This window comes from Melospiza melodia, chromosome 11, assembly GCF_035770615.1.
Source record: "Melospiza melodia melodia isolate bMelMel2 chromosome 11, bMelMel2.pri, whole genome shotgun sequence".
Classification (NCBI taxonomy): domain Eukaryota; kingdom Metazoa; phylum Chordata; class Aves; order Passeriformes; family Passerellidae; genus Melospiza; species Melospiza melodia.
In genome coordinates, this window is record NC_086204.1 from 24,533,975 (window position 1) to 24,552,525 (window position 18,551).

The following is an 18,551-nucleotide window of genomic DNA, read 5'->3' on the forward strand; positions in this document are numbered from 1 at the left end:
TCTTGTCTTGATGAAATCAATGGGAAATTTACTCCCAATTTCAGCAACTGTGGGATCAACCTTCAAGCACAACGCAACGGAGACGGCAGCGAATTCAAAGCGACGCTCACCAGCGTGGCTGTGCTAACATCTGCAACAGATCTAAAACGTGTCTCAGAAGATGAACCCTTTTTTTTCCCTTTCTTTCTTCTTCTTTCTTTTCTTTAAATGAATGCCATAGGCTCTTTTTCAGTGACTCCGTTTTCCCTCTGGAGGGAAGAAATTTATCTGTTCTGAAAGAATCCTACTAAGATCAAATCTGGTGCCACAAAGGGTAAGATTTGTAAAAAAAAAAGTACTTCAACTACTCTAGTGGTGCATATCAATAAAGGAATACTGAAATAAAGCCATAAACAAGGAAAACTGAAGAAAACTACCCTCCAACACTCTAAATTCATTATTAGTTCACATTTTTGGCATCTGAGCTGGCTGCAGACCTATTAAATAGGCAAACCAAGAAGCAAAATTACAAAAAGAAAATTAAAGAGATACTTATATGTGTAAAGACAGAAAACTTCAGCAAAAGTGCCAAGAAGCTGACAGATGAAAAAAGGGTGCAGGAAAAGCTGCATACAAATACTAAAGGATGTGCCCTATCCCACAGATCTTAAGTGAAAGAGAAGGAGGTAGAGGAAACTTGCACAGTAATACACCCTAAGTACTCATTGCACAAATTTATACAAAATAATCAAGGAAATAACATATTTAAATATATTAGCCAAGAAAAGCTATCTGAACCAAATACCTGTCAAACTGTCAAGATTCTACTATTTTTCACGTACATTCTGTCCCCAGTGATTATGTTGAATTCTTCCTCAAGAGGGACAGACATTGTGCAATCTTTTAACACCAATCTGAAAACGCAGTTTCATGCTATATTCCTTCAGTAATTCCACTGCACAGCAAAGCTGGAATGGATGTTTCCTCCCTAAAGATTCTCAGATTAGGGTCCCAAATGCATCTCTGTACACCAAGAAACAGGATCTGCACAGGCATTTCTGAAGGAATTACAGTTTTGTAGAAGAAACATCACATTTATTTAATGATAATGAAAACAGCTGTAAAAGCAGGCCTAGGTAGATGAGCAGTTAATGTGTTAAACAGGCTGAAATCTGAAAAGCTCTCAGTCAGGTGCTGGCAAACTAGAGCTAGATGGTATTTCAGCAACTTCACAAAGTCTCTGGAAAGTAGCACTACATCAGCTCAATTCAGTGGCAATGCTCCTACCAGCAGCAAGGGAGCCCATTTTCCTTCCAGGGTTCATAACTACCTCCTGCACTCCAACTCAAACATGAGGGCTTCTCTGCAATATGACTACAGCACATTATAAACATTAAAAACCCTTTAGCAAGAAGTATTTTGGTTAAGTAGACTCATTTGGTTAAGTAACTTTATAACATGGGTTACTGACTTTGGTCAATATTTGGTGTATTTATGGATGCCACCAACTGAAGACTATGTCAATTTGCCTGTGCATGAATATTTATTTAATATCTATATTCCTCATGTTGCACATCATTCAATGCTCTCACCACTGAGAATATTTTTCTATGCTCTTCATATCTCTGGAACTTCACAATTCTCAGCATAACAGCACACCTTCATGAAAACTGAGGAAGCTTCTACAAGCTGCTACCATGCAACACCCCCACAATCAATGAAAATTCCACACGAACATCACCAGATGGACATTTAAAAATGACTCATGCTATATTTAATATAAAATACCTTTCCATTCTCGAGAATATACTTGTCCATTACTGGAACAGGGGCAGGGTAGTACGTTGATGTATTTGCTTCCTCACTGAAGGTCTTCTGTACCTCAGGTTCGGGCTCAATTGTTTCAGGTTTTACTTTTTCAACCTCAATGGCAGGTCCTAGACAGTTAAGAAAAGAGAGCTGTCTGCTATCCCAGAGAACATGAAATCAATCCCTTCATCACCCATGATTAGCATAAAATAACATATTAGTCATGTTCAATTTAATGTTAGAAGTAATCTAAACCAAAATCCTACTTCTGAACATCAGTAACTAAAAGCAGGATAAGTATTCCTGCTTTATAAACATTAAAATGTTTAATTTTAATTTAAGTGTTTAATTTTAGTCCTAAAGCATAAGGACAATTACAGATATGGGTAAGATTTCTTCACACTACGGAAATTATGTCAAAATGACACTGAAATTATAAAGCAAAAGCAACAATAGTAATTCTTCAAATAAGAATTGCCATATAGTTGCATAGGAACCTGCATAATTTACTGTGATAATTACATAAATTATCCACACAGAATTACAAATATTATAGAAATCCAAAATCTCTTTAGATATAACAGAGGTGTATAAAAGTAGGGAGGATCTGCAGAAATGCTATGAAGGAAACAGACTTAGGCTCCTTATGCTGAAGTATCATGCACAGAAAGAATATCAAAGGTTAAAAAACCCCACATAAATTAGAATTTTGATTTGTCCAATTCATCCAACACCGATTTTTATTTTTAATCAACAAAAATAATGCACAAATTAAACAACGGAGTACTGCTAAGCCTATGTTTGAGACTTAAAAGTGGATTAGTTATTTTGTTAGTCATCAACTTTTCCAGATCGAAGACATAAAATGTTCCTAAAAGGACAGAAGAACAAACTTAAGTGATTTGTGAACTGGATTTCCTGACTCCATTCCTTGCAGGAGTTCCACCAGAAGTCTAGGCTATGGCCCCAAGCCTATCAGTGTCCCTTGATGTGTGGCTCTAGGGTCCCAAGAAGCTCCAGCAGGCACTCAAGTTCCATGCAGGGCCGGTGGCTCCACAGCACAGCAAGGTTAGACTCCGGACACCATGTCCAGAACTCTAAGGATAAACTCACCCACTTGTCAGTGCTAAGTGTCCCAGGCTGGTGCTGAGAGCACTGCAGCACTCTGCAGCCCAACCCTGACATCTTCAGCCAGCGACAACTCGATCAGGAGGTGACCCCTGAGCTCCCTGCTCAGTGTTTGTGCACACAGACCCAGCCCTGAGCTGATCCAACTCTGCAAGTCACGCTGGCACCACAGCTCAGGTCTTAGTCACGCATCCTAAATAGTTCCTGTGCCTGGAACAAGCACAGCGTTCATCCCTCCCACTTTGTGCAGGTTCATTTAGAGATTATTATACAGCAATAGCAGTGCTTCCTCCGTTGTCAGCATTTGACATTTATCCTATAGCTTATCCTACACCTACAGAGCCTGCTCAATGTTCTCAGCTGGCTGCCACTCCACGCTCACCAATGACTAAAAGTTGTCTTGGCAACTCAGACAATCCTACGCTGCAGTGCCACCAACAAGAGGGTCTTAAGAGCCAGCCCTGTGGCACAAACAGAGAAATCACAAAACATCCAATTTGCATCATAATTTCATAGTCATCTTAGTAAACACCTCTAATACAATGAATATACAACAGTACAGCCAAGACAAGCTGAACTTCCTAAACTTCAGACTGTAAAGCTGATTGAGACTGGGGGAAGACCTGGACTGGGTAAAGCACCCAAAGCCTGCCCTCAGCATGGGCACAGCTGAAGAAGCAGATGCAGGGATGTCATTGCCAGTGTGACCTTAAGAAGTCATCTCTGAAGCTGTTACTTCACATTCTTCCACAAAGGGCTATTTTCTTATACTTTGAAAGTCACTTTAAGGGAGACACCTAAGTATAACCACCTTCTTCCTAGCAGGAAACATTTATTTCCCTTTAAACACTTTTACTACTCCCTATTTAGAAGACTTTTACTGTTTTTAGTCATATATTGACACAGCTGGAATTTGGTTTCCAGAGCTTCCCCAAGGAAAAAGCTGATTAAAGTCCACAACAACCACAGCTCTCACAGGTCAGAATACCTCTGCTCCAATTCATGCTTTAACCACTTGCTTAGAAGTCACCAAAAGAAAGCCTTTAAAATCTCTTTTTTATATCCTGATTTTTGATTCCCAAACAGAAACCTGCCTCTAACCAGGCAGTCTCCACAGCCACTAAATTCTGCATTTTCAACCCTGCAGGCTGGGAATTGCACATGCAGCCTGCACTCCTACCTGCCAACAGAGCACTGTGCCCCATTCACCACACTCCAAGCTCCCCCTCTCTGCATCTTATTTTAAAGAAGAATGGGACATACAAAAATATATACCTCCATCTAAAGGCTTAACAATGACAGCACTTATGTAATAAGGATCAGGGAAAACCAAAAAAAGACGATTTTCAGAATGCAAGAAGGAAACAAATGTTTTATTGCAAAATCGTTCTCCTGACTGCTATTTTTTTAGAATATCCAAGAGGCCAGCAAACTCAAATCAGGATGAAGTGGTAGAAGGCTTGCCTTTACCTTCCCTTTTCCTCAAAAATGCATCTTAGGCTACATGCTACTCCTGAAATTAGTAAGAAAGTAAAACCAAATTGACTGATAAAGTGGTCAGCATACATTTGTAAGCAGTAAGTTTTTGAACATGGTCTACCAGAATCTGAAGCAAAACAACACAAGTGTGAGAAGTGGTAATATTGGTACTTTCTGTACTTAAAAGAAACCTTGGGCCTTTTTTTTTTTGTAAACATCAAAAAGCCAAACAAATGTAGAAAAGCAGAAAAACAGTAATTCCTGACATGTGGGTAAGACACAAATTCCATTTCATTCTCCCTACTCTGGTGTCAGTCCCCAAAACAGTGCAAACTGGATCACTAAAATTAAACTGGGATTAAAAATAAAACCTTGGGGGTCTGTGTGCACATGCTGATGAATCAATGTTTCTGAATGAATGTGAATATACCACCTGACTTTGGAGCAACACTAATTCTCAGCAATCTAACATGAAGCTGAAGAAATTATCAGGAGCTAAAAACACTCAAGCATTATCCCTACAGAACTTCAGTACTTCTGACCATGTTTCCAGCCACAGGAAATGGCACAGATCTTGCCTGTGAGACAGCTAATTTTTTAAAGAAGTTATTGAAATTTTTCTTTTGCAATCCAAGGGCTATTTAAAGTCCCTACAGGGGAGAGTCAGTTATTTAATTCTTTAAATTATCCTACTCTCTAATGATAAAAAGAGGGCCAAATTAGGTGTGTTTTCAGGTGCAACAAAACAAACTGCAAAGGCCTACAGCTGCAGGGCTTCCAGCTCCCCACGTGGGCAAGGCAAGAGCCTGCACACATTATTCCAGGAGCTCAAGAGGGACACCATAACCTTTTCCACAACAGTCATCCCATTTTTCCACTGCTCTGGTCCCTAGATGGTGAAATGCCTGCCTTCTCCATGAAGGGATGTGCCTGGAAATAATATACTAAAATCATGAAGATGGTATTAAGCATTTCTCCATGGATCAGTACTGATTTCACTGCTGTAGTTTGCCACAGCCACCTCCAAGGCTCTTTTGTGACAAAGAGCAATTTGGTGTCACCATGAGGAAGATGAACCTCCTCACTCCTGCTACAAAAGTGGCTCCAGTTTAGTAGCAGAGCTGAAGGCCTAAATCTCAAGTACAATGCATTGACTTCCAGCTCCTCACTGAATTCAACACGTTGATGGGAAATTAGGAGACTGACTACTTGACTGCACGTTAGCTCAAGAGACTGTTCTATATTTGATCTGCAAGTTTAAAATGGCAACAGGCAAGCATTTCCCACAGCTGCAATTCATCAGCACAAACCAGCTGTCATCTCATGCAAAGAAATCACAAGTCTCTAAGGTGAAACAGAAATGCAATTAGTTTGCATTAAGTCCAGCCTGCTAGAAGTGCAGTGTAACATAAATTACATGTAATTTGAAACTCTAGGTTTAAGAGATCACTGCAACTGCAGATGAATTCAGGATGTAATTTATTTTCAGAACAATTTTCAGATATTATTCACATACCCAAACATACCTCATTTATAAGCTGGAAAAGTAAGGAAGACTAAAAAAGTCTTTACGTATCTATTCTTGATTAAAAGTAGTACTTTTTCATACTGTCATCAGAATCTCTAATTTAGAACATGCTGAAGATGTCTCCCTTGCTAATTATTCATAAGTTTTGTATTGATCTTTCTAGAACATGGTTGTTTCTCTGCTGTGAATGAGGCTAAAAGGAAAAACAACAGAGTATGCAACAGTTAATACACTGAGTCTTAGAAAATTCAAACCCTGTGAAGGACAAAGCCAGCACGGCCAAATTCCACCTTTACCATCCAATGTTCCTTACAAGTAATATTAACAAAGAATTTTTTTTTTGGAAGTGTCATATAGCTGATATTTTTCCAGGCATGTGATTAAATTTAAAGAACTTGTCTTCAACGGAACTGGGATTTGTTTTCAGTTGTCACACTGATACATACAATAGAAATGCATGCCCAATATTTAGAGAAGATTCAGTATTTTTTTCCCAGGGTTTCTTTTCCTCTTTCTTTTCTTTTTTTTTTTTTTTTTTTTTCTTTTTTCTCTTTTTCTCCTAAGGTTTCTTTATTTGGCTGAAGCAAAAAAATGCATCTTCTTTTTCTTAAAGTGAAAGAAAAGAGATAGAATTCAGTAGCTGTCTTCATTTCACTGCTGGTCTCACCACTCCAACTGCTGTCAAGTCTACCAACTAAATTGGTACTTTACGCTGTTCAGCCCCATTGCCTACCAACATCTGGCTCGTGCTCCATTCCCATAAATTCCAGCTAACTACTTGCAGATGAAGAAACATCTTTCCATCCAAGGAAAATTTTAGAAAGCTCAGTGGAATCTCCTGCCAACCACATCATCTTTTTCAGGCTGCGGCAACCTTGCCTATTTAGTTTTATTTAGAAAGTTAACTAGAATGTTTATGGTAAGTAACGACATTTTAATTGTGCACAGTGTAACAATGATGAGCATTCACAATCAGACACCCAGTTTAGGTTGTGGGACACTCCAAGAACCTGGCTCCAACCTGAACACATGCTACAGCACAGGCACATGCTCTCCCAGGTCCAGCTCTGTATGTGAGGGTAACTCAGACCCACATGCAAATTGCATGCACTCGTTCCAGTCCAGGAGAAGAGCCAATATCCAACTCACATGCAAAAATTAAGTTTCCAGATACACAAAGGCAGACGTAAGAATGGCATGCTAAGTTTGGATGCATAGATTTCAACCAAGTTTCAGTCACCGAGCAAATCTTCAACACAGCAGTACCACATTCTAATTGCAAATAAATGTAATTAGTCAAATTTTTGAAGGTATTCCAAGGGTACCATCTTCAATGAAAAGGATGAACTTTTTATTTTGTCTTTTTTCCCATTTATTCCAACATAATGCTTAAATAATTGTTATAAACTCAAACAAAGGAGCAATTGACCCAAGATATTTAAAACTGAAATCCAAATTACAAAAACCTGCATTTTGCAACAAGTGTTGATAAACGGGACACTAACATAAAGCCTTTTTAATTATGCTTTTAACAATCCATTGTTTTCCAAATAGCATGGCTGTTTAAAGCCACTGCTAAAACTTCAGGAATATATCACATTTTAATAAGCTACTAATGGGAAGAGGGGTCAGAAAATGGAAGGTAACATAGTCACAGAACAACAAACAAAATCCCTAACTGCAAAGGATAAATTAGTTTTAGCCCAACTATTCATATTCATTCCAGCGCCTTTTCTGTACTTTTTTTTTTATAACTGGAACATATTGGTATATTTTGCAGATGACGCTTTATTAACTTTTTCAGCATATATTGGAAGGTCAGAGACTCTTTATAACACAGCTGCTTAAAATGGAACTCTGATTCAGCCATACCAGCACAAAGACCTCTAGTTTTTAAAGAAAACCCCAGACGTACATAGCATACAAATTCGACACATATTGTACAGCCACAGCAGAAAACCCTTTTAACATTCAATGTCCGGCTTCACAACCACTGCTATTCTTCAAATCCATTTCCATGACTATTGATCACACCTGCAAAATTCATTCAAACCAGTCCCACTTAAGTCCGGCACTTACCACTACCTAGTCTTAGGAGCAGTACATCCTGGAGCCTCCTGTTCAAGTCTCTGAGCTCTTTCATTTCTGACACGAGTGCCCCATACTCCTTGAGCTTCTTTGCCTGTTGCACAAGCTGTCTCCGCGTTCTCTCAAGCTCCTGTTGAATGTGTCTCATCTCTTCCTGTTGCTGCTGGTAACTCCTCAGCAATTCCTCATAGAGAATCCGAGGAACTACAGCATCGTCCATATTGTTCATGCCTTCTGTAGCCTCCATAAAAGCCTCCTCAGGGCTGGAAGTATTACTGAGACTCATCCCGTTCTGTTTCTCAAGGCGAGCAACAACTGCTTCAATGCTTTTGTGTGTACCTTCACTTTGTTTCCTCCCATCTTGTCTCTGCACATTACAATAAAAAACAAATAAATTAGGAGAGTCTTGGGAACTGGTAATATTCTTGTCTTTCAAAAGTCTAAGACAAAGCCAGTCTGCAAAAATATTTTGCCTAACAGGTTCTTATGGATATAATATGCAGCATAACTAGCATGCAGTTGTAACTCAGCTAAATGCATGTACAAACTTCTGAGGCAGTTAAAGGCTTCCTGCATTTGTGCAACACTTACAAAGACAGTGTATACAGTTCACTTGATTCTGTATCATTAATTTCTTTTTGAAAAAGTTGATCTACATCTCTTTTTCTTTAAAGTTTACCCTTAACATTCAGATTCCTGACAGCAATTGATTTTCTGATAAGCAAGAGAAAGAACAACTGTGTTCTCCATTTGTCACCTGTGACGACACCAGAGGTGAAAGCAGCACAGGTACAAAGCTGTTCTGTGAACTGAGGGCTTGTCCTTCCCACACTTTGGGAGACAAAACCTTCACTGAGTATCTCTACAGCACGTTTACCCAACTGCCTGATGCCAGTGACTGAGTTAACACTATCAGCAAACACTGAAAGGGATTTGAAAACACTGAAGCTGGAGACAGAATATATCATCCAGCCTCATCTTCCTTATCAACTGATTCCTTCTATATTAGTACTGCATTGCAGAGGCTTCAGGACCTGGCAACTCTCAGTGGAATTTTACCTTCAGTCATCTGCACAAACCCTACAAATTAAATCACACCACTTTCCTGGGGCCTGGATAGTGGGATTAATATGTGACAGTACACGTAAAGTCACTAAGTTTTACTGGCCAAATAAGAAAAGGCATTTGAATTTCCAAGCAACTGCAAGGAAAGTAAATGCAGCTCACAGAGTAGAGGTGAGAAGCTCTACTCATATCAAATTCCCATACCACAATATCCATGAGTAATATGGTAGAAAACAAAATTATTTGATGTTACACCTCCAGCATTCATCTTCTAAAAAAAATTAACAATTAAAAAAAGCTGGCCCAACACAAATTCCTTTTGTTTTCTCCACACACAAGGAAATGTACTAATATCACTCCTGCAGCTGCAAAACACATGAAACCATGGAGCAGTATCTTATTCTGAAAGTTGGCAGACTTTTAAAGAAATAATTTGATATTGAAAAATAAATACATTTCCATAGTGGGTCTCTGGCATTTGAACCTAAAAAGGCAACTGGGAGTTATTATGGAGGGATACAGTCCTGTCAATTCCTCTTTTCAATCACTGCAGTTGGGCAGTCTCAGAGCACCCTTCCCAATGCCAAACAAGCAGTGAGCAATGTCACAAGTGCCACCAAGAACAGCTGGTACAGTTGGGTACTGGTGACTTTTAAGGCATTTAGAGCCAAAGTGGAAGAGCATTGTTGCATCAGTCCCAGGTGGCAGTCGCACTGTGCAGACAGTATACACAGGAAAACGTCTGACTGCACTTGAATCAGGTTTGGAAAACCCATACCCCACCCCCACACACAATGTGACCCAATTTCACCAAACACACTGTTTTAAGGGGATCAAAAGCAAGCCTGAAATTCTTAAGCTACGATGTTCATATATGCCCCAAGCACTTACAAAAAAGATAAAAAAAGGAGAGGAGGGAAAAAAAAAACAGAAAGACTTCAGTACCTTACTGTGTCTAAGCTCCACATCTTCTTCCCCATAATCTGTAACTTCCCCAGCTTCTTCTATGTGATTGAGAGAGAGTTTGGGGATTTTAATTTTCTTCTGCATCACACTGTTCTCAAGGTCAGTTTTGTCCTCTAAAATGTATATTAAAAATAAGGTTTTGTTACATTAATCAGTGTTCTTACTTTCAAATACTACATGATTTAGGCATGACCAGTTACAAAAACCCAACCTCCCATGCTCCAATCCCCTCATAATACCATGATCAAATTAGTCCATGGTGTAAATCCACTGATGCCCACTGGCAATTCTAGAGTTTCAAGTGGGGATCAGGCTGGCCCAACACACAGATAAATACAGAAAAATGCCAAGCTAAATTCAAGTGATCAAAAGTGTTGATGAGTGGCTTGTACTATTACCAAAGTAAGAGCTGAAGAGGCTGTAAATAAAACTTCCTGCATTGCTCTAAATTATGTTTACCAATGGTATTTTCATATTCATAATCCATTGCTGCAGTTCAAAATCTGCTTAGGGTTAAAGTGAAAATAAACTTGGTAATTCATCCCATACTCTAACCATCATCTGTCAGCAGCACAGATCTATTTGCACACATGGCAGATTCTGCTGTTCTGCAAAGTGCAGGGCTGGAAAAGGGAATGTTGCTGGAGAGCCTCAAAGTGCACTACACAAAAGTTGCATAGGAACCAAATCTGTAACAAAATTACTCCACAACCCTATTTCATTAATTAATGGATTTCATCCTTTTCCTTTAGATACTATTGGCGAAGGCAATAAATCTTTGCATCTCATTAAAAATTTGAAATTAAGTATTTTCAAGTCTGTAACATTTTGGTGTATCTCAAAATTAGGTATTTAAAAATATTAATCTGAAAATACATTCAAAATATTTTAATATTCCTGAAAAGGTAGAGAGGGGACAGTGAACCAAGAGTCTCCCAAAATGTGCCTGTGATAGGTAAAATTCCTGCAGAACAGGCAAGGTTGAGAAGATTCATTTGCTCCTGGCAGTGTCAAGGAGAACTGCATTTAAACTGTCAAGCACTGCCTTCATACACCGAGAGCTTATGAACAGGAAAATATTTTGAGTCTTCCTATCCACCTGCAAATTTTATTCTGCAAATGTCCCATGAATATTTTTGAAAGTGCCAAGGAGGATGGCCCCTATGAGTGCTTAGTTGCATTGACTTTTGCTTTCTCAAATTAGCATCTCTCCACAGGACCTCAAAATGGTTTGTGTTGACAGTGTAGGAAACGGAAACAAAGGTAAATCACTGTTTAATGAGGAGCAAGGCATTCATTAGAAATGAATTACACAGATGAATGCAATTCATTTTGTTACAGATAGAAATGGATCTCTTGTAGGCAAATGGTGATATTACAGCCCAAGGCTATGTAAAAAGAATAGGCAAAGAACATGCAGAATGAGACATTAGACAACCTGAAATGAAACGCAGATGGTAGCAATAAATACTAAGACAGATGCAAAAAGAAACAGATAAACAACAAAAACCAGCTAGGCTTATTTTAGATCACTCTCCATTCCCCAGAGCATCGTGGATGCTTATCCCAGTAAAACAAAAAGGCAATCCAACTGTTTCAGTTTTGAAAAATAAACCCCTATGTTTTCATTTATCTGGAAAATGTAGGTTCATCAGAAAAGTGAGATAAGCCAATTCTAATGCCAGAGAGATGAGAAGAAAATATGGAAGCCCTTCCCAAAAATACACAAATAATACAGACTTCCAGACTAAAGGATAGACTGATGGGTATTGGTATTTACTTGGAATTTAAGAATAAATGAATCCATATTGAAAAGGGCAAAAAAAGAAAACCACCACCATTTTCTGTGTTTATGTATTTTGGGGTATTGGATGGACTGAGGAATCCTTTGCTAAACTATGTTCTCTCAATTCCTTGGAGGAAGAACAGCACGTGGATACTGCAGAGCCAGCTTCTCCAGACTGTTTGACCAAACCATCTTCCATAGGACATAGGACATGACCTCCTTCTTCATTTAAAGAATTCAGATCAGCTTCTGTCCTCTGAAATAACCCTTGGCCTCATAACCAGATGGACACAATCCCTTCCTTGACACAGTTACCAATTTGTCTGCTGAGAACTCTCTGGGGTCACCAGAAGCCAGAACCACACAGCAACTGGACAGGGACACAAGGTATCCTCCCCATGGCAGGGAAAGAGACTCTTGAAACAATCAAGGACAGGGCTCACAGAGGAGTAAATGCCTGTGCAGACTACAGAAGTCAGCAAATACTTTCCAGCGAAAAAACCAACATTGAAACAAAAACAATGTGGAAGAATAGCAATATTTGTCTTTGATTTTGGCTTTTAAAGTAATTTCAAAATGGTTAATAACACATTCTGTGCACTTAACAATGAAAATGAAAGAAAATATTTAGTTTGGGGTCAAAGAGAACAAATGCAAACTATCTGAATTCTTCATTCTCTTCACTCCACTCAATTTCAGTTTGTTTATAAAATTTATGTTTGCAAAACTTCACTGGTTTTGAAGTTTGTTTAGACATCTCCTTACAAATGCTTAGTTTGTACATTGCTGGCACGTAACTATCAACACAGTTCTCTTTCTGTTCATTTGACTTTTTGTTTTACTGCTTATCTGTACATGAAGAAGTAAGACAAAAAAAAGGAACTGTTTTTTCCATACACAAAATTTGAAGAAACAATGAGTTTAGATAAGTTAAAGCTCAGGAACTTTCGATGCATTCAACAAGCAAATAAATGTTCCTCTGCCTTCCAACAACAATACATGTAATATTTTTTTACATATGCTCTGGTCTTTGAAAGCTTATTTATACCTAACACAATCCATCCAGTGTGTTGAATATGAAAAGGCCTTTTGTTCTTTTTCTTTTTTTTTTGAAGTGCATTTCTAACCTCTGTTGTCTTCTGCATTAGCTGCAGATAGAGCCAGAAAAATCTCATCCTGAATTTGAGATTAATGCTGGAGTTCTGGCTCTTGTTCTGTAAATATTAATGGAATTTGGGAAGGGGTGGGAGGGAGAGAGTGGAGACTGGGGGAAGGGTAGGAGAAACATGAATATGCATTTACAGCAGTTCTCCTTAGGATGTTCTGTCTCTTGTTGTGGCAGCAAACAAAATACAGGTACAAAAGGACAATCCAGCAAAAAACAACACACCTGTGATTTTGAGTCAGAAGAACACCAGGAGAGGGACCAAAAATATGTACAAGCTCCAATTCAGTGCCTGAGGCTACATAAAAGAGAGAAGGGCAGCCTAAAAGCATTGCAACTCAGAGCCTCATTTTGTAACGACCTAAATAATTTGTCTGGACTTTGTTCCCAGTCATTTAAACCTTGCTGGAAGTTAAAAATTACACCTTCCCCTAGGTGGCTATGATCAGCTTGTTAGAAAGTTGTGTCTATTGTTTTCCCTAGATATGCAATGAGTGGTGCAGTGATATCAATTACTGAGAACTAGCACTTAACATACTTAATTAGGCACTCATAACAAAATATGCAGGGTGGAATGCAAGATACAAGAATGGATTCCCTCTGTTCTTCAGGAAGGGACATTCTGAAAGACACATGTAAATTAGGAAAAACTGCTTTTGTTCACAGAGAACCTGGCATTCTGTGATTCAAGATAAAGAGCAAAGCATGCTGAAATAACCATGCCCCAAGAAAAGGTCAGACTTGGAGAGATCTTGGCAGCCAGCTCCTCCGGGTGCTGAGGCACAGGGCTCAAGAGCCAGGGCACATGACAGGGTCCCTCCCCATCCAGATTTGGGAACAGGCAGTCAGGAAAAAGTGAACTGCTGAGGAATTCCACGGTGCCTGGGAACACACTTGGCCTCAGCTCAGTGCTCTAAGAAAGAAAAGCCAAAAAAGCAACTCTGCATTTAAAAATCTCTATCAACTAGCGAAGGATAAACTGTTCCTGGAATGCTTTCTTCAATGAGGCCCTCATTCCAGTGTCAGGATGGGTGGATCCAAGCCAAAAGGTGACAGCTTCAAGTCTAGAGGGGAAGGGAACTGAGGCAGAGAAAGCAACTAAGAGGGCAGGGAGTTGGTTAAATGCAAGGAGAAATATGTTAGTGCTCTAAAACTGAAAACTCTGTTGTGGGATGTAAAGTAAAACTATGAAAATCTCAAAGTCCCCTTAAAGCATTCCTTACTTTCTAATTTAGAAATAAGGACTGAAGAAACTAATCCCTTCAAAAAAGAGTTCAAATACTGATTTTTTTTTCTATCTTTGGAATGAAAGCTGGAAAAATAAAGGAAGAGAGCTCTGCACTCCAAATGGATGAGGGATGGCAGGTCTGGTATCAGTCCAAAGAAGGAGCTTGGCAATGCCATAAATCTTACAGTAATAAAATGAAAGAACCTTGAACAGAATTCATCCTTCCCTCAAGCCTTCAAAAAAATTCCACTCCTTGTGAAAAATGATATGCTGACAGATGAAAAAACTTACCATCAGCCTTCCCATTTCCAGGCATGCACCCAGCACATATGGACAACACCTGCACAAGATTCCCCTCACACTGCTGCACTGAGCAGCTTTGGTACTGATTCAGCCAGGTTGCTTCTACAGAGAAGGTAAGATCACCTGCCTGGGCAGGCTGTGCACTGGTTACACATCAGGAAAAGCAAAAGATGCACAAGAACCAAAGCCAACACATAAGCACAACAGGGCATGGGTTCCTAAGTGCCACTTACACACAAATAAACAATATTCAGTACTGCTGTGACTGAGAAGGAAAACAGCATGATAATAATAATAATTTTTTTTAAAAGCCACCTAGCTTATTTGAAGCTGGGAAAAAAAGAACTATAAATTACTTTCTTAGCTAATTTAATGCAAACATTAAAGGAGGGCCGGAAGAGGAAGAAGAGATGATATTTCAGAAAATCTAATGATCCTGCAGGCTCAGGAGATATTCAGGATACAAAGCAGGAAGAAATGTGCCTCACAGGAGTACACTGAGATTATGACCACTACCAAGGAAGAAACTGAGAATGACAGTAACAAACACAGGCCAACAGACAGCAGCAGAAATGCAGAAGTTATTTGAAGAGAACAGGTGCCATCAAAACCAATGCAGTTAAAAAGGGAGGAGTGTGCAAAGGCAGGGTCAACCAGGTGCTGGCACAGTCAATTCAAGATTTGGATAGTAAAATTTACTATATGGTTTTGCTCCTTTTTTTTTTTTTTTTTTTTTTTTTTTTTTTGCAGATTAGAGGACAGCTTTGTTGGAAGGACAGAGAAAATATTCCAGAAATAAACACTGGGCACAGTGAAAGCACTTCAGAAGTATATTTAGTTGGACATAAAGGTAGAGCTGAGTGTAAGCAACAAAGCAGATGAGGAGTATGTAAGAGACAGCAAGACTTTGGGTTGGGAATGACAAATGAGATTATTCCTCCTCTTGACTCCAAGTTCAAGACAAATGGACAAAAATTGTAGGAAAATACATTGGGACATCCTAAGCATAAACTGAAAAAGATTTCTGCTCAGGGTGTCAGAAAGGGAAGCTGACAGAAAATGTGAGAAAAGTTAGCAATAAAAAGGCAGAGCTGAGAGATGCCATCATCTGGGCTTGTATCACTCCCAAAATTTTAAGAACTAAGTTGTTCTGCAGCACTTCACCAAAAAGAGCAAATGACAGCAACACACAAATGAGTGACTGGAAGGTTGTCTTCAGAGCACAAAGAAGAGTGAGCAAAGAAGTCAGGGAAGAACAACACATCAAGCAGCACTGTGACAGGCAGGGCTGATAAGCACAGGAAGGTGAAGACATGCACTAGAGGAGCTGGCCCAAAAGGCTGCTAAATCTTGTGAAGTGAATTTCAATAAAGTCTGAAGAATAGGAAACAAGGTGAAAATAATTCTTAATCAAACTGGGGGAAGGCAAGATAGAAAGGTCTTAAACAACTGCTTGACAGATTTAGACATGATGGGTAAGAAGGATGATGTGCCAGGAGCCTGAACCAGGAGTGCTCACTGATGATGGAGAGAAAGCCACACCTGCTCCATACAAAGGCACTAAGGAAGGGAGAGAAAGATTAAGGAGCCAAAATCCTACAGAAGCAGAGCACAGATTATATAAACCTCTTAAATCCTCTCTGAAGTCCTACATCAAGTCTGGCTCTTGCTCATTAATATTTAATACAGGAACACAAGTAAATGCACAGAGCATGGACCTGCTGCTGCTCTCACAAAACCCAACACAAACTAAAACTAAAAAAAAACAAACTACCATGCCAGCTACTGAAGCAAATAATGTTCAGGTCTCAATGCAATTTTTCTTCCAGTGGAACAACTGAGATACCCAGTCTAATTCTGGTAGGAGTGACAGTTATTGATATGGGCCACCTATCTGCAGTCAAATTTCTAATGCACATGAGGACACTCAAGCACTTTGTAACATTCTCCTTTTGTGTGCACTCACTTATCAGCATTGCTCAGATCTACAGTCTTGAGTATCAGCCCAGATACTCTGCTGCAAGAAAAACCTACATGTATTTTCTTCTTTAATTTCCATTATAAATAGAAAATCTATTTTTCAGTTCTGAAGTGAACACAAAGTCTCATCAAAAATAATTAACAAAAGGCAACACAGCTCAAACTAACACAACTAAAAACAGCCATTATTCTTTGTCAGCAAAACTCTCCCTTTCACTAAACTTTCAGTGATACCAGAACTTGGCTGCAGCACAAACACATGGAGCTGGACAATCAAGTTATGAAAAGACTACTCTGAGAAACAGGAAATCAGGCTCTCTACAACACTAAGGATAGTTTTAATCCTGGCCCAATATTTACTTAAATACTGACCTTGAATAATTCAAACTTTTCATCTTACTGTCCCCATCTAGCTCACTGAAGTGTTGTACAGATTTGTTAATATTTGTACAATACTCTGCACATGTCAAACACAAAGGATTACAGCTATTATAGAACAACTCTCTTAATCCTTTCTGAAACAAGTACACTAATACAGCATTACCATCACATTTAAAAGAAACCCTGAAAACAAGCAGGATGTGAAAATGCCATCCTTTACATCTTTCCTCTGCACCTACACATGAAACTCAACTATGGGCATTACTTTTCAAAAATTGGAACAAAAATATTTATAACAAAGCTATGTATTTCTTTAGAGGTTCAAAAGCTCATTTAAAGAGCTCCTCAATCCCAATGCCAGCTACAATTTGTCAATCTGGCTGCCCTCACCAGTCCCTCTGTATTAGACTGTACAATTATACTGGGAACAAACCCTGTGATGATCTGATGGTCACACAAAGCCATGGAGATGCTGTCCAGCAGGTAAAGCCTGCAGAGAACACTCCAGGAAGCCTCCACATCCCTGCCCAAGGAATAAGCTCACTGTGGAAATACAGGGTAGATTCATGCATTTTTTTCAGTTTCCATACAAAAAATGACAATGTGATTCAGCCTCTACTATTTTTAAAGAAATTCTTTAAAAACACAAATAATTGACTGACTGGCACTTAGGCAATACACTGGAAAAAATGTTTTACTGTTAAATTATGAAAATAAAAACATTAAGTTACATTTTCTCCCTTTTCACTCCCTTGCAAATTTTAGTATATTTTAATTAGTTTTAGTTACCATAGCTACCATAACCATACTATCTTTGAAGTCAATTTTATTAAAATCCTGAATTTCATATTTTTACTGTATGCTGGCTGAGCTTATACAACATTTACAAGTATAAGTGATGTCAAGTGGTGCAACATAATACTAAGACCATGAAAAACAACAATAGTGTAGGTCACCTGTATTTCCTTATGTTCCAAAAATAAATTAGATGATTTCTTACCATTAAGGTAAAAAGAAAACGTGACTGAGGAACAAGCAGGTCAGTTGAGAAGGGTTAAAGACAAAACAAACAAAAAAATGTATATTCAGAATAAGCAGGGTAATACAGGAAATGAGGAAATTAAATATAAGTGCAAGATCTTCTTGCACAGATAAATCCCAGCTTTTTAATCAATTTTTACTGGCATTTTAGCCTGCTGATGACATCACCACTCTCATTAGGGTTACTACAAACCACGACTTAGAAGTTACAGTTTTAAAAGTTCCAAAATTTTTTTGCTGCTGCCATTTAGCCTTGTGTCAATGTGCCATAATAAGGCTTCAACACTGAAAAAACATAAACAACACCAAAAAGACCCCACAAATTGTGCCTTTGTGGAAGTCCTCCCTAGCTCAGAGATGGTCCTACACTTGAATTTAGAAGAAGGGAAAAAATTCCTCCACTCTTCATCTTACATGAGTTAAAAATAAACCAGAAATGGATCAAATACAAAACGAGTGTGAAATTTAGCTTTAAATATTTTTCATGAATACTGCCACACTTGTGTTCAGGACTATATTTAGGAGTGTGAAGCAGTTGGTTACTCTGTTAGAGAAAATGATTTGCTGAACCTCTGCATCCAGCCAGCTTTTACTTGCTGAAAAGGTAAAACACAGCAGTAGCATA

The 18,551-nt window shown here is 38.8% G+C and overlaps 1 protein-coding gene across 7 annotated transcripts in view; it reads right to left on the bottom strand.

The window, feature by feature from the left end:
* Positions 1 to 18,551, bottom strand: part of LOC134423228 (BEN domain-containing protein 5-like) — an 882,906-nt gene that overhangs the window by 330,637 nt on the left and 533,718 nt on the right. The window contains exons 2-4 of one of the 7 annotated variants that reach the window (XM_063166076.1): positions 10,022 to 10,155; positions 8,009 to 8,378; positions 1,768 to 1,916 (exon numbers count right to left, since the gene is read on the bottom strand). The exons of 5 other annotated variants lie outside the window; for them this stretch is intronic. In XM_063166076.1, the coding sequence (XP_063022146.1) occupies positions 1,768 to 1,916; positions 8,009 to 8,378; positions 10,022 to 10,155 (653 nt within the window). Of the gene's footprint in view, positions 1 to 1,767; positions 1,917 to 8,002; positions 8,379 to 10,021; positions 10,156 to 18,551 lie in introns of all 7 variants that reach the window. One more of the 7 variants, XM_063166075.1, reaches the window with a different exon arrangement.